At 34.1% G+C, this 16,160-nt stretch overlaps 3 protein-coding genes across 4 annotated transcripts in view; 2 read left to right on the top strand and 1 right to left on the bottom strand.

Annotated features, from left to right (window-relative positions):
• LOC131946736 (mitogen-activated protein kinase-binding protein 1-like) overlaps positions 1–6,693 on the top strand; it is a 9,644-nt gene extending 2,951 nt beyond the window's left edge. The window contains exons 6-14 of the mRNA XM_059307668.1: positions 4–134; positions 448–588; positions 758–924; positions 1,409–1,658; positions 2,064–2,203; positions 3,262–3,435; positions 4,110–4,302; positions 4,848–5,043; positions 5,723–6,693. Coding sequence (XP_059163651.1) covers positions 4–134; positions 448–588; positions 758–924; positions 1,409–1,658; positions 2,064–2,203; positions 3,262–3,435; positions 4,110–4,302; positions 4,848–5,043; positions 5,723–6,237 — 1,907 coding nt within the window. The 3' untranslated portion in view covers positions 6,238–6,693. The remainder of the gene's footprint in view (positions 1–3; positions 135–447; positions 589–757; positions 925–1,408; positions 1,659–2,063; positions 2,204–3,261; positions 3,436–4,109; positions 4,303–4,847; positions 5,044–5,722) is intronic.
• Positions 6,691–10,921, bottom strand: LOC131946737 (dynein light chain Tctex-type protein 2B-like). The gene is made up of 5 exons (XM_059307669.1): positions 10,700–10,921; positions 8,780–8,913; positions 8,455–8,524; positions 8,048–8,111; positions 6,691–6,887 (listed from the first exon to the last, which is right to left on the bottom strand). The coding sequence occupies exons 1-5, from the start codon at positions 10,828–10,830 to the stop codon at positions 6,840–6,842; spliced, it is 447 nt and encodes a 148-aa protein (XP_059163652.1). The 5' UTR covers positions 10,831–10,921; the 3' UTR covers positions 6,691–6,839.
• A 520-nt stretch (positions 10,922–11,441) lies between these two features.
• LOC131946727 (guanine nucleotide exchange factor DBS) overlaps positions 11,442–16,160 on the top strand; it is a 96,793-nt gene continuing 92,074 nt past the window's right edge. For both annotated transcript variants that reach the window (XM_059307653.1, XM_059307652.1), the window contains exon 1: positions 11,442–11,582. In XM_059307653.1, the coding sequence (XP_059163636.1) occupies positions 11,576–11,582 (7 nt within the window). In that variant the 5' untranslated portion in view covers positions 11,442–11,575. The remainder of the gene's footprint in view (positions 11,583–16,160) is intronic.

The raw sequence follows: 16,160 nt of genomic DNA, 5'->3' as shown, positions 1-16,160 counted from the left end.
CAGTTCATCCCTTGTATGGGCGACCAGGGATCCTAGGAAACAACAAAAACCACATATTTATTGACGTCTGCTGTGGAAATGGGAGCAGCAAGGACCTGGTGTACACCGTAACAAAGACGGGTGATCTAATTATCGTATGTTTAGCTCTCGCTTTTAACCATAAAACTGTAGCTCATACCCATATTTTTATATCTGTTTTTACAATTTTTTTCTATTTGTAAAAGTAGCCTACTATCTGTGAATGCATGTAACTTATATTTATATTATCCTCCCCTAACCTCAATGTCTAGCTTTTCTTTAAATATCCATCCATTAACTTAAACATAGCTGCTTTATTAAAGACGATTACTTTTTTAATGTATTAAAACTTAAGTCCCTACCATAATTTTAATTAAAAGAAAATAGTCTGCATATTTATTTGTATATATATTTTTTAAAAACTTGCAGCTGAGCGCTACAGATCGGTTAATTAAAAGTCATAAAAGCATTGAAGACTCCCACGCAACCTGTGTAAAAGTATTGGATCAAGTTTTATTTCTAGGGTTTCTTGGAGGAAACATTCACATATTTAACTCAATAACTTTGATTGTAAGTATATTCAAGAGTTACCTGAGAAAAGTTTTTTGGCTCACTTTTTATTTTAAATTGAAAATATATCACAAAAATCTATTGGCAGTCTGTTTTAAAATGTTGAAATCACATGTTAGTAGACTTTTTTTTTTAAACAATTAAATCACATGTAAAAATTTGCTTTCAGCATTTAGCAGCTCTTCCTGTACCTGGGTTTTTCTGCCAAACTGACCTAAAAGAAGGTGGCGTCTTTACCATGGCTTTTAATCCAAGCAACACTTTGCTGACCACAGCGTACAAGAATTCCAGTATGTGCATCTGGGATTTACAGGATGTGGTCAATGTCAAACAGAAGTAAGGAGCAGCCATTTTGTTGTTGTTTAATACTACTTAAGATTTCTTACAGAAGAAATTAAAAGGTTACTACAGAAATTTTGATGAGGTCTAATAATGCTTTAGATTTCTTCTAGGAGAAATTGAAAGATATCTACAGAAATTTTGATGAGGTCTAATATTGCTTTAGATTTCTTATAGGAGAAATTAAAAGGTTACTACAGAAATTTTGATGAGGTCTAATATTGCTTTAGATTTATTATAGGAGAAATTGAAAGGTATCTACAGAAATTTTGATGAGGTCTAATATTGCTTTAGATTTCTTATAGGAGAAATTGAAAGATATCTACTGAAATTTTGCTGAGGTCTAATGGCATGGGCGGATATCAACTTTTATACAATAAATGAAGTTGTTGTTACTGTTGTGGTCAAGATATTAAATATTAGTCATGGCTGGGATTAAGATTTAAAAATTTGGTTAACCCTTTGTTTCCCACACTACCAGGTATGTAGCTGTCTACCACAGCAGTGCCATTGCCAGCTTTGACATTTATACAACAAGTGAACCTGGCGAGCCCATTCGTGAAAATCTGGTCACCGTGTCACATGACTCAAGTGTCCACCTCTGGGGGATCTCAGTCTCCAATTCCATCTGTTACGACAGACTCAGTATCTTGCGCACAGACTCCTCACCTCAGCTACCTGGGGATGAGGAGACAGCAATCTCACACACAGGTGTCATAACAGCTGTCAAGGTGGGAGGTGAAATGTTGATATTTATCAGGTCTATTTATAGTTTCGTTTAGAGGAAGGGAGGTAATGGAGCTTTAAAAATCTAATTAACCAATTGAAAGAATTGATAATGCAATACTTAAACTTGTAAAAGTGAAATATTTTGACTAGTGTAGATGTGTGCTTTATGACCAACCATTTTGGACTAGCTAAAATTTTATTTCCTTGTCAAAATACAACATTTTTAAAAATAAAAAACCTTTTTAATAATGTCCGTAAATAATAATGTTAAAAATAATATTAATTTTAACAAATAATCATTTTTTAAATTTTCCCCACCAATTAATCAGTTTAAAAACAAAAGACTTTTATTCAGTTCAGAAAAAAAATAGAAATTTCTTGTTCTCAGGTTAAAATTCTATTTCTAGGTAAGCCCAGACAAGAAGTATATTGTGACAGGCAACAAGCTGGGCAACATTTGTTTGTATGATAAAGACACGTACACACACTATCTAACAATCCTGGCCCACAACAGAGAGGTCACATGTTTGGCATTTTATTCAGATAGGCAAGTTGGTCAGTTGTTTACAATAACCTTTCTTTATTTAGCCAGCCTACATTCTTTTAAACTTGCATTATAATTTTAACAGCTTCACTAATATTGTAAACATATTTTATAATGATTTGATTTCTTCCAGAAATTAGTTCTGACCTCTTTACTTTAAGTACCTGGCTGTTTTAAATATAACTGCATAAAAAAACAATAAATTTGGTACATTTTACTAACAATTATTTATAGTTTATACAAGCAGTAAATTTCTGTAAATCAATAACCCCCAAGATTTTTGTGACAAGCAGCTACACATTGTTAAGGTTGTACCGCTGAATTATTTTGAAAAAACTTTAATTTAATGTATTCATTCAAAAGCAGTGTTGAAATTTTTCTTCATGAAGTACAAAATTGCTGATCCCTTTGTAGAAATAGTTTCACATCCTTTTAAAACATATTGGCCTACAAGAAATTCTATGACTTTAAATAAATTTTCCATTAAAAAAACAAATACAGTACCTTTAACAGTTCTAGTGACTCACAATTTCCTGAATATATTTTTTAATAATTAAAGTAATTTTTGCATAACTAGATTTTTGTAGTAAAATATATCTTTAACGAGTTACAAGTGAGTTGTATCTTTGTGCTTATTAAAGTACAAATAAAGATCCCTTTTCAGACCTGACGGTCCATATAGCAAGTGAAGTAGAGTTCACCTGTTTCAGTGCCCTCGACATATGTAGGGATAGTGCGGTCAGCACTTTGCCCATACACCTTTACTTTACTTAACATGTGTAAGGTACCCATAAGAGCTGGGTAGACATAAGGATGTTCTACTGACTAGAATCCGGATTCGAACATTAGACTTTCAGGTTAACAGTCTAGTGCTCTACCTCTAGGCCATGCCATCCCAAATGATGTATCTTTATATTTATTTTAGCAAAGGCTGCTCTGTACTGTAATGATGTTCTACTGACTGGAATCCGGATTCGAACATTAGACTTTCAGGTTAACAGTCTAATGCTCTACCTCTAGGCCATGCCATCCCAAATGATGTATCTTTGTATTTATTTTAGCAAAGGCTGCTCTGTACTTGTCAGTGGGAGCCGAGACCGGCTGATTCACGTGATGGATGGCAGCAACAACTTCAAGCTGATTACAACACTCAACATCCACTCCTCTTCTATAACTGCCATAGTTATCTGTGAAATCAAGGGAACCATTTGTATGGTGTCATGTGCTTCTGACAGGTAAACACCTTACATTTCATGTTCATAGTGTCAAAGTGTCTACTATTGCAGCTTTTTTCTGCTTCTAAAACTTATTGCAGTGCATTATTATTTTTTAATAAATCTTATTGTTAATTTTGTTCATCAGTGTCCACAATTTCTGTGAACATAATTATGTATTCTCAAAAATATTAAATATATCACTTAATTAATTAATGAATAAAATTTGTTTCTTAAATTGTGAGGCAATTAATAAGTTAATGAGGAAAATTATTTAAATTATATTTTTACAAAGTAATATAGCATTTATTATTACCATAAAATATAGTAATTTTAATTTTTATTGTAAAATATCTATATATATATAATTCTCTTTTGGGAGACGCTAGAAAACAAGCTGTAAGCGCACCTTGCAGTCCCCTCTCTTCTTCACTAGGCATAAATCAACCTCCCCCACCCCCACATGGTCTGGTGAGCTGTGGTTCACGCTAAATGTTTACAATCATAGAGCCGGGAGGGATCAGCATGGTCGAGTCGGTAAAGCTCATGGTTGCTAAACCGAAAAGTCTAGAGTTCAAACCCTCGGGCAGATGCGGCTTGTAGCAATTATTTTTACATTACAATAAAATATAGCAGATATTTGTAAATAACATTAATAACAATATAATAAAGCAGTAATTTTTCTGTTCGTGCAGGAGTCTTAGTGTATGCACTGCATCAGTACAAGATAAAGTAGAAGGGATAAACCATCCACCGCTATTCCAGCTAAGCAAATACGCTTCTGTTGTCTCATCTCCTGCAGATATTGTAATCAACTTGGTGACGGAGCACTTAGCCATGGGATGCAGGGATGGATATGTCAGGGTTCTTGATTTAGCTCTGCTACAGGTACATGCTTGTCTTAGGAGACGTTTCATTATGTCCAATTTTTTATGGTACAGCTGTCTGTATGATTGGATTATGTCCAATTTTTTATGGTACAGCTGTCTACATTATTGTGTTAGGAGATGCTTCATATGGTCCAATTTTTTATGCTACAGCTGTCTGTATGATTGTGTTAAGATATTGGGTCCAATTTTTATATTACAGCTGTCTGTATGATTGTGTTAAAATGTTGGGTCCAATTTTTATGATACAGCTGGATGTATGTTAATGTTAAGATGTTGGGTCCAATTTTTATGATATAGCTTTCTATTTGATTGCTTAGAGGTTGTGTCAAGTTTTTATGCTACAACAATCTGTATTATTGTTTAAAGATTGGTTCATGAATGCTGTATTGAAGTGTAATAAACATTTACAGACCTAGCCTGACCAAACTGCATGGCATATGTCACAAGTCAAGTGATTGTAACCCAAGTCATATGTCACAAATCAAGTGATTGTAACCCAAGTCATGCTGTAAACATTTGACATTATTAAACTTTGTTTCTCAGGAAAAACAAATGTTCCGAGGGTGTCCATCTGAGGATGGACAGATTCAAAAGATAAACCTGGATGAAAAGGGAGCGCTGTTGATAACAGGGGCTTCAGACAAGACAATCAACCTTATCAACTTCTGTACGGGCGATATACTCATCAGTGTTTCAGGTCACACTAAGTGTGTCACTGGGTTAACCTTTACCTCTACTGGTAAGTTGGAATTGTTAACCTTTACCTCTACTGGTAAGTTGGAATTGTTAACCTTTACCTCTACTGGTAAGTTGGAATTGTTAACCTTTACCTCTACTGGTAAGTTGGAATTGTTAACCTTTACCTCTACTGGTAAGTTGGATTTGTTAACCTATACCTCTACTGGTAAGTTGGCATTGTTAACCTATACCTCTACTGGTAAGTTGGAATTGTTAACCTATACCTCTACTGGTAAGTTGGAATTGTTAACCTATACCTCTACTGGTAAGTTGGATTTGTTAACCTTTACCTCTACTGGTAAGTTGGACTTGTTTACCTCTACTTCTACTGGTAAGTTGGATTCTGATTTATGTTTACTTTGACAAAGATATCAAATAATTTTCAAGAAAAAAATTATTGTTAATTTAAAATAGAAATACCAGAAGCGCTATTTGCATTCAACAAAAATGTTAATAAAAAAATGAATTCATGATCTCTTAACTGAACAATAAATGTGTCAGCAGTAATCAAAAGTAGATGGCCACAATACTAGATGACCATAAGTTAAACAAACAGGTGTTTTATTATCACAGATATTTTTCTTTAAAAAAAAAATAACCCTTTAAAAATTAAATTCATTAAAAAAATTGACATTCATTCCACAAAAGTTAATATTTTGTTCTTCCCCTCTGTGTAACAGGGGATCATGTAATATCTACGTCCATGGATGGCTGTGTCTTTATCTGGAGGCTGTCAGAGATGATGTTGATGAAACAGAAAGCCATCAGTCTTTGTATTAAAGCGTTCAAGATGACAGATTTTCCAGAGGAAATCAGTTACAAAGATATTTTCTTCCTCTTCAATAAATATTATTCCACTCTGGCTATAGACACGGACCCCATGGCTAGCTACAGCAGAGAAGACATCTCCAATAAAGAAGAGCTGGATGAGGACAAACACCACACAGGCCTGACCAAGCAGTTTGAGAATGCGGTGAAACAGGCCATGGACTTTGACATGAATGTCAGCTCCAACGTGCTGCCAACAGATCCCAGTTCCTGCCCACCTCAGTCTGTGGTAGACATCAGTGTCTTCAAACGCCCTCTTCAAGTGAAAAAGTTTCTGAGCCTGCCCTCCATTTCAACAGATGAGTCAAGGTCAACCAGTTTCAGGCTTGACACAGATGAAGGCAAGGCCAAACTTTTGCAAGAATAAAGTAGATTTTAGTCGGCAGCTCGTTCAACTTAACTGTCTTCAAAAAATTTTAACACAGTGAATTAAAAACATTTTTAACTTAAAATTTTCTTTATATATATTCTAAATCTTTTTTCTAATAGGTTTTATTTGTTTGTGTTAAACTAAAATATGCTTAACTGTTCTAGAATCAAATAAGAACTTTTTAGCAGATATGATTGATTTTTTTCCCCTCATATCCTACAATGAACAATCTTTTTTTTTTTCAGTCAACACAGAAACTTGTTATCTAATTAACAAAAAAGTTAAATAATTGTTAGTTGTGAGAATGTGGAAACTGCCGGTAATTATAATGGCAGCTGTTATTTTTGACTAGCCATGCGATACTTAAACTTTAGACCTACACATTACATAGTTACATTTTCACAATTATTGTTCTCATAACGTACAAAACAAAAAGGCATCAAATTCATTTTGCATAAATTTATTTTGAAGTAATCACAAGAATTCTCATAGGTGCATAGCACATAAAAACACAATATAATAAATTAGGTTGTCATAATGAAAAAAATATAAACATTGTTATAAAAGATGTACACATTTTGTTGATGAAAGGTCACAAGTTAGTACTTAAAGACACCATAAGCTGCAGCAACACAAAACAATGTATCCTGAAAAATAAATGTACCTTCATAAACAAATGATTTCACTTTGTTGCATTTAGCTAACTTCAGTCAGAGACAACAGTTTGAAGAGTCAACAATTTGTGTTTAATTAAATGTCATTAATATTTATTTTTTATATATATCTTTATGTTAATATATAATTTGGTGGCATATTTAATCATGAGCTACAATCAGCTAATCTCTTGAAACATTCAAATTAATTTTTAAATTGACTGAAATTTTATTTAATAATTATTAACATACACACTGTAGCAAAATAAATTGCTTGTCAGTAAAATAAAAAAAAATCTGAAGTACCAAGCCATTCAGGTTTCTTTAAAATGTGTTTTGTATCCAATTTTTACTTTAATCTCCCACCATTTTTAGCGCAATTTCCATTCTGGAGAATTGCGTTTATTAACCCGTCATTTCTGGATGTATGAATGTATGAATGAATGGATGGATGGATGGATGTGTGTCCGCAGCTTTAAGTCGTATCTCCTCCTCAACGAAGCAATATCGATGACTAGTTCCAAAAGCAATTATGTTAAGCAAGTTACGAGGATGAACATAGGCTATAAAAATTCCGGGTTTCTTTCATGGATTTCCCGGAAAAGCCAAAAAACCTCGAAAAAAAGCAGTTTTTGGCCCATATCTCGGCAACCAGACCACTAAGCGACTTGAAACATGTACCAATCGATTCCTGCCATAATTTAGAACAATATTGCCGAAGAAAGTTTTCAAAAATATCCTTTCGTTCGGTCACAAATTTTTTTTTAATTAATTAAAATTTGGACCGAATTGGCATTTTTTCCAACCACACCTCACGCGTCATCACGTTCAATAGCTGCACCATCACGTTCTATGGCTTCGTCATCACGTTCAGTAGCTAGGCGCGCAATGGTTTTTAGTCATGTAACTCTATTGTAAATAAAACATGTAAAATACTGAAATTTTTTTTTAATAAAAAACGTTTTAATAACTAACCAATGGTTTTACTAACCCTGCTCTTGATTTACGCTACGACAGAGCTATTTTTAGATAACATAAGGAAATTGCGCTAAAATTGTCACTAGACTTTTTAATTAACTTGTTTTTTACCTGACTGTTAGAATTGTACAATGCTCAGCATTTAAATACCTCTAAGCCTTTTTCAGAGAACTTACATTCATAAAAATATCTTGAGCATAATTATCTGTATCTGAGTCCCAAAAGCATCTGCATCCCATTCTGGTATTTGAAATGAAAAAAAATATATAAGCATCAACAGATTTGTACATCAGTTATATGGTTTATTAGTATAAATATTGCCTCATTGTAATTTTGTTGAGTTTATGTTTACAACTTAAAGATTAAGCAATCTATATAATTTGGTATAACTATAACTTTAGGTATGAATTTAACAAAAAATATTAAAAACTAAAAGTTCTGACAAATTTCTACAGATGCTGATAATCATGTACATGTAATCAAGGTACCTATAGTAAGTTACTCCAATTAATTCAACTACTTATAATTTTGACAGTAAATTGTAAATAGCGACATGCACCATTTTCTGTCTGAAAGAACTTACTTGACCCCTTCCCCTCGCTGTTCCCCTATGACAACCTGTACAACAAACTTGTATCTTTCATGGCCCATTTCTGCATACAAAAATATCATCATAAACCACTGGATTTGTCATTTAAGGATAATTTATTTTTAAGACTTAAATTACACTTTTTTTTTTAAATTAAAAAAAAATTGTTTTTTAAAACACAAACGAAAAACAAAAAGTTTTCTCTTTAGTATGAAAAGTACCATTAGAAAGCCATTCAATTATAGATCATTAATCTGTTAAATGTTTTATAAGCTAGTTAAAAATTGTATTTGAGAATTAACAAAAAATAAAATTCTACCTTTTAATCTTGCTTTTAATGTCTCTGCTATCTCTTTTGTTAAGACCCCTGTCTCTTCTGAATTGTAAGCTACTCCTGTTAGTTTTTCACCCAGAACTGTGTGAATCATTTCTTTGACATTAATTGGACGAAACCTGTAACACATTAAAGAGCAACATATTTTAGTAACAGAGTTCTTTGCAAAAATCTGTAACACATTAAAGAGCAACATATTTTAGTAACAGAGTTCTTTGCAAAAATCTGTAACACATTAAAGAGCAACATATTTTAGTAACATAGTTCTTTGCAAAAATCTGTAACACATTAAAGAGCAACATATTTTAGTAACAGAGTTCTTTGCAAAAATCTGTAACACATTAAAGAGCAACATATTTTAGTAACATAGTTCTTTGCAAAAATCTGTAACACATTAAAGAGCAACATATTTTAGTAACATAGTTCTTTGCAAAAATCTGTAACACATTAAAGAGCAACATATTTTAGTAACATAGTTCTTTGCAAAAACTGGGATATATTTGTTAAGGGAGAGATGTTAGCGAGAAATTTTCAGAGTAATATTGAAAGTACAAAATCTTGGTGATCTAATAAGGTTATATTTTGATTATTTTGTTGTATGAGCTATACAAATTATGCTATGCCAAGGGATCCAACCAAGAAAAGTCTTGAAATTATTCGAAAGGCCCATTTAATATTTTTAAAATCATGTACGGTAATGAAAAATGATTACAAAATAACCACACCTATTAATAATAATAATACTCAATTTCCGTTCTGTTAATTTAGAATAGTGGTTAACTTGATACTTGTCTGTTAACTTTATGTTATTGACAGTTATTGTAATGTTGACACTGTAACTTGTTAGTGACAGCAAGTGACAGTATTCAGTTTGAGTACTCAGTGTAGTGTGTACTGTAGTTGTGGTTATTGTAGTTAGTTAATTTATTATAGTTAAGTTAGTGAAGTCTAGTACTGAAGTAGTAGTAGATAAACGATACTGCATTTTCAAGCAATTCTTATTTTTATATTTTATGATGACTCATAACATGACAGCTATGTACTATGTAGTATGTTTAATGAATAATGTACATTTGTAATGGACGCCAGCGAGAAAAGTCTCAAAGGTAATATGGTTATAAAATGCTGTCTGGTTTTATTCGGACTTTACTAAAGATTGGATGCATTTGATGTTTTTAATATTTTCGGTAACTAAATACAAGTTTTAAAAAAAGCAAAAACAATTTGGTTTTCACATGTAATGGCGTCATAAACAACGGCATCCTGCTATTCGTTATACCACGTTTACACTTGCGACATGTATACTATACATTTCTAGGAAAAAAAAACTTCGCAATAAGTAGGTAGGCTTCCCTATTATCTTAGGCCCTATAGCGAAGTTTTTTTTTCTAGACATGTAGGCCTATAGTATACATGTCACAAGTGTAAATGCGGTATTAGGCTGCCATAAATGTTATTGTACACACTGTAAGCTAAAAAAAGAAAAACTAGGTCATAGGGTTTAAATTTGCATTGTTATTTAAAAACTTGATCTGCAAAGTTTTGTAAACAAATAGTTATCGATCACTAAGTTACTGTACAGCCAATCAATATTTGTCTTACGAAAGTGAAACATCCGGTTATAACTTAGGCTTGATGAAAATAAATAGAAAGGTATGTAATGACTATGTAGCCTTAAACTCAACAAATTAAATTGAAATTATTTTCAAGTTCTCTGGATTTGCAACTTTTATAGCATTTATTATTCTAAAAATATATAATTTCTAAATTAATTTTAGGCTTAAGTTTTTATTTTTTTACGGTCTAAATCTAAAAAGCACGTTTTTATTCCATGTCAACAACATTATGGAAGGATTCTCGTCTACTCGCTGGTGTCCATTGTAATGTAACAGTAGTAGTTCTTACTTCTGAGAAAAGTTTGGTCGAATAATGTACGTATTTTGTTGATTTGCCTCTTTTGAATTAGCAATAGCTGTATCACTGCTTATTTCAACTGGCGCTTTTTGCTCAATATCTATGGATCCTTCTTCTCCCATTCCTGATTTTAAAAGAAAGCTAGAAACCTTGGTAAAAATGCTACACCGATAGATCTCTTTACTACTAAAAACGAAAACATTCAAAATGGAGTCCCTAACAACGAAGGGGAGACCATTCAGTATAATACACGATTTTTGAAGCTATGATTACAGAGTTTGAGACACTATTATATTAATTAAAATTATATCAATGTAATCTGTTAGTTTTATTTAACTGATTTTTATAAAATTAAAAAGTCTATTTTTTACACTGATTTTTTTTGCATTTGACCTTTTTTTTTAAAAATTGGAAACATTAAAATACTCTAATTAACTTAACACAATCATCAAAATTTATTAAATTAGGGCATTTATGTTTAATTAAAATAATAGGCCTACATTAAATTTATTTTTTTTTGTATTCTTACAACTAATTTTATAATTATAATTCAGTTTTGTATTTGTAAACATCGAAATACAATGTTTTTAATTGGATTAGGCCTATAGATCTTGTATTAAATTTTTTTTTCTTTAGGCGTACTACTGGTGTTTTCAATTTTTGTTTTACTCCAGTAGCTTCCCCTTTGTAAATACCTGAAATCTTACAAGGATTTCGCCAGGTGTGTTACGGAAGTCAGTGTGACACACGACGACTGTGCTATGTCTGGTGACAACAAGGTTTCTCCATGAGTAATACAACTAGGTGAACATAGTAAATGAATTCGATGCAGATTTCACATTAACGCTGATATAATTCTCCTTCAACATGACAGGTTAGTGGTGTTTGATTTTTTTTCCCAATCTTATTTTTAAGTAGGATATGAATTTATTTAAGACGTTGAATAATAAGTCTGATTCATTAAATCTAAAAATAGAATGTCAACTACTGTGTCCTTTACATTCGTCTTCATAACTTCTCATTAAATAAAATAAGATACACACATACACATAAAATATGGGCGTGGCTCTTATTTATTATTATCTTTGTTTCGTTTATTTATTCTGAAATTTCATAGTGGAATGTCATACGTCTTTAAGGAAATATTCACGTTTGATTCAAAACAAGAAAAAAAGGTTGAATATGTAAATATGAGTAAAAAATGTGTGGGCAGTTGTTGTATTATGTTCTGTTCAAAACATCTGTTATATAGGGATATTAAACAATCACAGAAGAATGAAGATGTGGCCTTATTGATGTAAATATTGATTATTGGCTAAAGTGAGTGTATGGAATGTCCAGGTTGTTATTTATAGCACTGGGAATGTCAACAAATATTTCATGCATCATAGGCTACTGAGATTGGTAGACGATTCTAGATTTAGGTCTAGGCCTAACTTAGTTAACAGGAAATTAAAAGATGTTTAAAAAAAAACCTTTTAACTAGACATTTGTGTAATAATTTGTTTTCTTTGAATTTAATATTTATCTGAGTGGTAAATGACGTGACATGAATACTTTTTAATAACTTTAAAAAAAATTAAAAAAAAAATGCTGTGATTGAATTATGGTTTCCAGTTAATTATATATAACAACAACCATGCTTAAAATGAGCTATTGTTTCTTCTGTGTTTAGTATATATTTATACTTTATATTTATAAGTAGGAGTGGTAGGGGTCGTCCATAAACGATGTCACACTCTAAGGGGTCAGGGGAGAGGGGGGGGGGCAGAATTTAGTGATCATGTGTGACGAGGGGGAGGGGGGTTCACATTTAAAAAAAAAGTAATTCTAGAAATTGATTTTTAACCGTTATTCAACCTTCTTAAAAGACTGTTTTAGTAAACTGTAATAGAGGCTGATTTAAATATGCTAAAGAAATCGTAGCGAGACGTCATTTTAGGGAGGGGTGGGGGTGGGGCTGGCTCTCTTTCTCTCTCTATATATATAAGGGCCGAAAACACATGGAGCATCATACATCTGCTGTATCTAAACAACTGTATCTTTTTAGCATGCGATTCATTGCTACACATCTCTATACACCAAGAAACGCAGTAGCACGTGAGTTCTATAAATAGACATCTATGCAATATGTAATGGCGACCGTTTCATGGGTGTTGAACCAGAGCTTCATTCATGTATGTCTTCGAGGGGGGAGGGATGTCCCATGTCTACTCGCTCATCCCCGAAGCAGAATTAAAATACAAGTTATAAGCTACAACCAATCCCCCCCCCTCCCCTCGGGAAATTTAAGTCCCCAAATCACCGGAGTAAAAATGCCTGAAAGAAACACTGTCCATAACCTCAGCTTGTCTGAAATAACGTCCATGACTGTAGCTTCAGTGAAAAAAATACCAACCATTGTAAAGGTTGTACTGACACAATTTACCCACCCCAGGGGCGCAGAGGCGTAGCGAGAGGGGGGACGGACGGGGGGGACATATGTCCCCGGGCGCCGACCTTAGAAAGGGCGCCAAATTGAAAGTTTGTGGGGGGGGGGGGTGCAAATGAAAAGTTCGAGGGGGGGGGGTGCAAATCGACGAAAGTTTGAAGGGGGGGGGGGGGGTGCAAATCGAAAGTTTGTCCCCGGGCGCCGGGAAGGGTCGCTACGCCTCTGCAGGGGCGTATAATTTATTGGGCGCCTGGATGAAATTTGTGGGGCGCCCGGATAAAATTTGTGGGGCGCCTGTATGAAATTAGCGGCGCCCATTAAACTAATATCGCAAAGCTCAAAATTTTGCCTACATTTCTGATTTTTTTGGTCTTAAGGAGCTAATTTATTCTTATGGTAGGGGTGGAAAGGTGTGTGTGTGTGTGTGTGTGTGTGACTATAATGTGTGTGTGAGGTTAACAATCGAATAAAATGATGCTGACCCCTTTTCGTCCATTAAAATAATTGCATTTGACTTGCCCAAATCCCCGCTCCCACCTCGAGTATTGCACTTACGATGAGCACATTGAGGGTAACATAGAGGGTAACCATAGAGGGTAACATAGAGGGTAACACAATGGTTATCTACAGTTCTAGGCTCTCTTCTAGCCAAGACTGAAGTTCGTGCAGACTGTTCCTTCCTACCATATCATTCTAAGAATAGACGCCAACCCAAGTTCCTGTTGACTAATTGGATTAGTGTGATAACCTCTTTAAAATCTAACATCTGAATATCAACAAAGACCGGTCAAGGACGAACTTCGACCATTACAAATCTCCGTGTGTAAACGACAAAAACAAACACAGGCAGAACACACCAGTAAGCCGTGTAAATATCGCTGTTGTATCAATTTCTCGTGGCCCACACTGCCGGGTTGGCCAGGGAAAACGAGAATTGCCTCATTTTGCGGCCGTAAAAAAAGCATCAATTTATGTTCGGTGTTGTTTCCCGGGAGATGAAAAGACAGGAGACAGAAAGGGCTGTAACTCATTTAGCTGAATGGTTGTGTCCCTTGCGACCGGTGCTATTTATGCAAAAGTCTATCGATCTATTTCTTATTTCCGGAATCGTCTGTTTTTTAAGGGGTAGATTTCCGGGATAAATAAAGGTTAAACTGACTGGCACGATACACACTGTGGCATTAACATAGCATACGATCTGAATTAACAGCAAAAAGTCGTTTTAATATGTTACATACAATATATGGCTTTTACAACTAAACAATGTGCAATATCTTGACTTTACCAACTAAATAAGGATTCATATGTATTTTAAAAATAAACAGTATCCGGCTTTAGAAAAATAAAAAAAAGTAATTAGCATATAAAGTAGGCTTGAAAAAATGATTCCAAATGTTGGTTGCCAGAAAGCATATTTGTCAACCAAAATTGAATATTTTATAACATTTGTGTAATAAGTACAAAACGACTTCCGGTTTTATTCAGCAAACACTATCGCCTGCCATGTTTTAATTTTTAGCGCAATTTCCATACTGACCATTGCGATTATTAATTCGTTATTTCTGGATGGATGGATTGATGGATGTGTGTCCGCAGCTTTAAGTCGTATGTCCTTCTCAACGAAGCAATATCGAGGACTAGTTCCAAAAGCAAATATGTTAAGCAAGTTCCGAGGATGATTGTGGGCCAAAAAAATTCCCGGAATTCCTTCCTGGATTTCCCGGAAGAGCCAAAAAACCTCGAAAAAATGCAGTTTTTGGCCCATATCTCGGCAACCAGACCACTTAGCGACTTGAAACATTTACCAATCGATTCCTGCCATAATTTAGAATAATATTGCCGAAGAAAGTTTTCAAAAACTCGTTGCGATCAACGCTTGTATTCTTTTTTGTTTTAAAATGTCGCTATCGTCGCAACCCCCAAGCTAAGCATATTATGTACTGCATAGATATAGAACACAATATCTTCGCCAGACTAGACAGTTTTAAATACACGACTGCTCGGCTAACGTCAGCACAGAAAAAGGGAGCAGCCCAAAACCGAGTCCGCTGGAATTGTGTAATTGCAGCCCTTTGCTCCCCAGGGGCCACAAAGGAACGATGATGGTGATGTTTTCAAAACAATTTTTAACAGGACTACACTGTAATACACTTGCCAAAGAGTGTCTTTATTTGTAATACATTTGCCAACAAGTAATTACATCTGTAATACATTTTTCAACATCTACGAATTATCTCCCCTACACCTAGACCTGAACTCGCCATCTTGTTTATCCCCATTGTAGCGCCCCCCCCCCCCCCCAACACACCATCACGCCAACCCCAAAAAACTTTCTTAAAATTTGTATCTATTTTTCTCCAATGTCGGATTTTGTTTGTGAGAGTGAATAATTTTGTCTTTTAAACGCCAATTTATATTTGTATGATAATGTCATTTCAGTGCATGCTGTTAGTGTCTGTTTTAATTGTTACAAAATATGACCGTTTTGTTGGGTGTAAATGTGAAATATGTGATATTAGAACCTAACTTAACTGAGCCTAACGTACCTGAGCCTACCTTACCTGATGTTAGAGACTAACTTATCTGATGTTAGAGCCTAACTTACCTGATCTTAGAGCCTAACTTAACTGAGCCTAACTTATCTGAGCCTAACTTACCTGATGTTAGAACCTAACTTAACTGAGCCTAACTTACCTGATGTTAAAGCCTAATTTACCTGAGCCTAACTTACCTGAGCCTAACTTACCTGATATTAGAGCCTAACTTAACTGAGCCTAACTTAGCTGAGCCTAACTTACCTGATGTTAGAGCCTAATTTACCTGAGCCTAACTTACCTGAACCTAACTTACCTGATATTAGAGCCTAACTTAACTGAGCCTAACTTACCTGATGTTAAAGCCTAATTTACCTAAGCCTAACGTACCTGATATTAGAGCTTAACTTACCTGAGCCTAACTTACCTGATATTAGAGCCTAACGTACCTGATGCTATATCACAAATGGCCTGAGACCCAGCCACC

The sequence above is a fragment of the Physella acuta genome, unplaced genomic scaffold, assembly GCF_028476545.2.
Source record: "Physella acuta isolate Inbredline_101_S28 unplaced genomic scaffold, ASM2847654v3 ptg000569l, whole genome shotgun sequence".
Taxonomy (NCBI): Eukaryota; Metazoa; Mollusca; class Gastropoda; family Physidae; genus Physella; species Physella acuta.
This window is presented reverse-complemented; position numbering and strand designations above follow the sequence as displayed.